The 4,280-nt window shown below is 41.5% G+C and overlaps 1 protein-coding gene across 1 annotated transcript; it reads left to right on the forward strand.

The window, feature by feature from the left end:
- Positions 1–3,660: 3,660 nt before the first annotated feature.
- On the forward strand, positions 3,661–4,020 carry LOC107942323 (uncharacterized). Its single transcript, XM_016875979.1, has one exon. It carries the CDS (start codon positions 3,661–3,663, stop codon positions 4,018–4,020), a length of 360 nt encoding a protein of 119 aa, XP_016731468.1.
- The last annotated feature ends 260 nt before the right edge of the window (positions 4,021–4,280 follow it).

Below are 4,280 nucleotides of genomic sequence, written 5' to 3' on the forward strand. Positions count from 1 at the left end.
ATTTTCAAACTTCTGCTGCGAAATAATTAGTTAACTTTAAAGGACAACATGTAACGGTTTCAATAATTTATATAAATATGTTTTATTAAAACTTGGACATTTTTATCAAGTAGCTAAACATGTTTTTATCGGAATATCATTGGCTTCTAAACCATTCTTGGTAACACTCCCGCATTCGGCCATAACGTTTAGGCCAGGTTTAGGGTGTTACATTTAGTGGTATTAGAGTTAGGTTGTAAAACTCGGGCTATGAATTTTGGGTTCCAAAATTGTTTTTTTGAAAAAGAACTAGTTTTCAAATAACTTGGATCATTTTGAGTAAGTGGTACACTGAGTCTTTAGCGCCGACCCTATAAGTATCTCTAAATTTAGAAAATACTGTAGTTAGTACTTTCTGAAACTGTACTGAGTTAGTTAGGGACTAAAACCTCTGAAATACTTCTAAACTTCTAATAATTTAAGTATAAAATATCTGTTAATAAACACTAGAACTGATGCATAAAATTTTAAAATATAGATAAAATTAAAAATAGGATGAGTGTTCATGGAGCACGCAGTCGTGGTATCTGTGGGTGCAGCGGGCGCCATAGGGGGCCTCAAGCTGAGTCTTCCTCTTTGGGCAGTATGCCAAATTTAGACACAAGTGAGACACCGGTGTCACCTGCTATTGAGACTGGGTCTCAAAGCCGCTCGGCTGGGGCCGACGCACTGTCTCAAGCCATGTTGAGAGTTTTAGAGAGGATCGTTGGACCCCATTTTGGATTTGGGGTCAGTAGGTCAGTAACTGAACGGTTTCGGTCTAATAGAGCTGAGTTGTTTATGGGCGTCACTGGAGTCGCCCCCTACTATGGCTGAGTATTGGTTGGAGGCCACTGAGAGGATAATGAAAAACATCGACTGCACTTCTGAGTATAAATTAAAAAGTGCAGTTTCTTTGCTTCGTGATGAGATATATCAGTGGTGGTTGTCAGTTGAGGAGGGTACTCAACCAGATTTTCTGAACTAGGACTATTTCAAGACTGCCTTCCAAGGAAAGTACGTGGGTGTGAGCTATGTGGATGCTCGTAGGCATGAGTTTATGAATCTCACGTAAAGTGATAAATCTATAGCCGGGTATGAGACCGAGTTTCTGAGATTGAGTCACTACGCTTGATGCATGGTGGCATCCGAGTATGAGAAATGTGTCCATTTTGAGAACGGCTTGAAGGATAGTCTAAGGGTATTGATTGCTCCACAGAGGGAGCGAGAGTTTTTAGTTCTTGTGGATAAGGCGAAGATCGCTGAGGAGGTTAAGCACGTGGAGCGCTAGAATAGAGATTGTGAGAGAGATAAGAATAAGAGGGATTTGAAGCCCTTTAGTTCTGTTCAGAGGCCTAAGAAACGGGCCAGACCTAATGGGCCTATTAGAGGGGGAGTTCCTGTTGCTTCTACTGGGATTTAGCCTATTGGTGATTCTGGTTGAGGGCGAGGTTGCTTTCATGGTTTATGCTGCTAGACGCCGAGAGAACAGAGACTCCCTTGATGAGGTCACGGATACATTTTTAATTTTTGATGCTCCATATACTGCTTTGATAGACATAGGTTTTACACATTCCTATGTAGCTAATACTATTTCCGAGAACTTGGGGATTTCAGTTGAGTGTACTTCTGGTGAGATTACTGTATCTAGTCTATTAGAGCAATCTGTTTGGGTTAGTAGACTCTATAGGAATGTTCTGTTAGAGGTACAAGTGGCTGTGTTTCTTGCAAATTTGATGAAGCTACTGTTTGGGGAGTTCGACTTAATTCTGGGTATGGACTGGTTGATTGAGTACCGAGTTAGTTTGGACTGTGTGACTAAGAGGGTCATTCTAAGGACCGTGGATGATAAGAAGGTGGTTGTGATCAGTGAACATCGGGATTGCTTATCTAATGTGATCTCCGCTCTAGTGGCCGAGAAATTAGTTTAGAAAGGTGCGATGCGTATTTCCCTACGACAATGTTTCAGTTTCTAGGGACTCTTCTATCGGAGATATCATAACAGTGAGGGAATTTTTAGATGTTTTTCCTGATGAGTTATCAGGTTTATCTTCAAATTAGGAAGTTGAGTTTGGCATTGAGCTTCTACCGTGTAAAGCTTCGGTGTCAATCGCTCCTTACCATATGGGACTGAAGGAGCTTATAAAGCTTAAGGCTTAACTTCAAGACCTTTTGGGTTGTGGTTTCATCTGTCCTAATATGTCTCCGTGGGGGCACTAGTTTTGCTTGTGAAGAAAAATGATGGTACCATGAGGATGTGCATCGACTACCGGCAGTTGAATAAGCTAATTGTGAAGAGTAAGTACCCACTTCCGAAGATCTAAGACCTGTTTGTTTAGTTTTATGAGACTGCGATATTCTTGAAAATATATCTCTGTTCTGGTTATCATCAGCTTAAAGTTAAGGAAGTTGATATTCATAAGACGACATTTAGGACTCATTATGGGCACTACGAGTTCCTAGTTATGCCCTTTGGTTTGATGAATACTCTGACTGCATTCATGGATCTGATGAACCTAGTTTTTTCAGCATTATCTTGATCAGTTTGTCGTAGTCTTTATCGACGATATTCTGGTGTACTTTAAGACTGAGGATGCGCATGATGAGCATCTTAAAGTAGTACTTCAGATACTCCGAGAGAAAAAACTCTACGCCAAGTTGAGTAAGTATGAGTTTTGGTTGTGAGAGGTAACTTTTCTGGTACACGTGGTTTCTGCTGTGGGGATCCGAGTTGATCCTAGAAGGATTAAGGTTGTGCTTGATTGGAAACACCCTAAGAATTTATCTTAGATCTGCAGTTTTCTAGGACTTGCAGGTTATTATCGGAGGTTTTTTGAGGGGTTCTCATTGATTGTAGCTTCTTTGGCTAAGCTTCTACGCAAGAATATTCCCTTCGTCTGGTCTGATGTGTAACAATCAAGCTTTAAGAAGCTCAAGTCTGTTCTGACTCAGGCTCCTGTCCTGATACAACCTGAATTCAATAAGGAGTTTGTAGTGTATAGTGATGTGTCGCACGTCAGTCTGGGGGTGTGTACTGATGAAAGATGGTAAGGTTGTGGCTTATGTGTCCCAGCAACTTAATTTACGCAAGGGTAATTATCCAACGCATGGTATCGATTTAGCTGCGGTGGTGTTTGCGTTAAAGATCTGGAGGCACTATTTGTATGATGAGAGGTGTATCATTTGCACCGATTACAAGAGCCTCAAGTACCTCCTTACTCAAAAGGAGTTGAATTTTAGACAGCATCGATGGGTTGAGTTGCTCAAAGATTATGATTGCACGATAGATTATCACCCGGGTAAGGCCAATGTGGTGGTCGATGCTCTCAATAGTAGAACAATGTTTGATTTGAGGGCGATGCTTTCTCGTCTCAGTTTGTTTGATGATGAAGGTCTGTTAGCTGAGTTGCAAGTTAAGCCGACTTGTATTGGGCAGATTCGAGAAAAGCAGTTAGGGGATGAGTCTCTGGGTTTGCAGTTCGTTAGGTTGAGAATGGCAGCACATCTGATTTTGGATTGATTAAGAATGAAGTTCTGTGTTTTTGAGGATGGGTTTGTGTACCGAATGATTCTGATCTGAGACAGTAGATTCTGAGGGAAGTGCATAGTAGCCCTTGTGTTATACATCTCGGTGGTAATAAGATGTATCAGAATCGTCTGAAGGTAGCTTTTGATAGACAAAAGTCCTATGCAGATTTAAAAAGGAGGGATATCGAGTACTCTACGGGTGACTTTGTATTCCTTAAGGTATCCCTATGGAAGAAGGTTCTACGGTTCGATCGTAAGGGCAAGTTAAACCCTAGGTTCATCGGGCCATATCAGATTCTGAAACATGTAGGATTGGTGGCTTATCAGTTAGAGCTAGCTCCAGAGTTTGACCGTATCCATGATGTCTTTCATGTCTCGATGTTGAGGCGGTACCGGTCTGATGCATCTCACGTTGTCTTTGTCGAGGAGATCGAGGTTAGACCGGACTTGACATTTGAGGAGGAGTCGATTTAGATTTTGGATCGAGATATTAAGGTGATGAGGAGGAAGTCCACACCATTGGTTAAGGTTCTGTGGTGGAATCATGGCATTGAGGAAGCCACGTAGGAACCTGAGGACTCGATGCGTCAACAGTATCCTCGTCTGTTCGGGTTAGTTAAATTTTGAGGCCGAAATTTCCTTTATGGGGGTAGAGTTGTAACACCCCAAATAATTTAAGTTTGTTTTTGTGAAATCTGACATAAATGTATATCTACTTCAGTGGTGAAGTGTTC

The sequence above is a fragment of the Gossypium hirsutum genome, chromosome D12 (assembly GCF_007990345.1).
Source record: "Gossypium hirsutum isolate 1008001.06 chromosome D12, Gossypium_hirsutum_v2.1, whole genome shotgun sequence".
Classification (NCBI taxonomy): Eukaryota; Viridiplantae; Streptophyta; class Magnoliopsida; order Malvales; family Malvaceae; genus Gossypium; species Gossypium hirsutum.

Bases quoted from the DNA above. Each gene is read 5' to 3' on its own strand.
- LOC107942323 (XM_016875979.1), top strand. From the start codon at position 3,661: ATGTATCAGAATCGTCTGAAGGTAGCTTTTGATAGACAAAAGTCCTAT.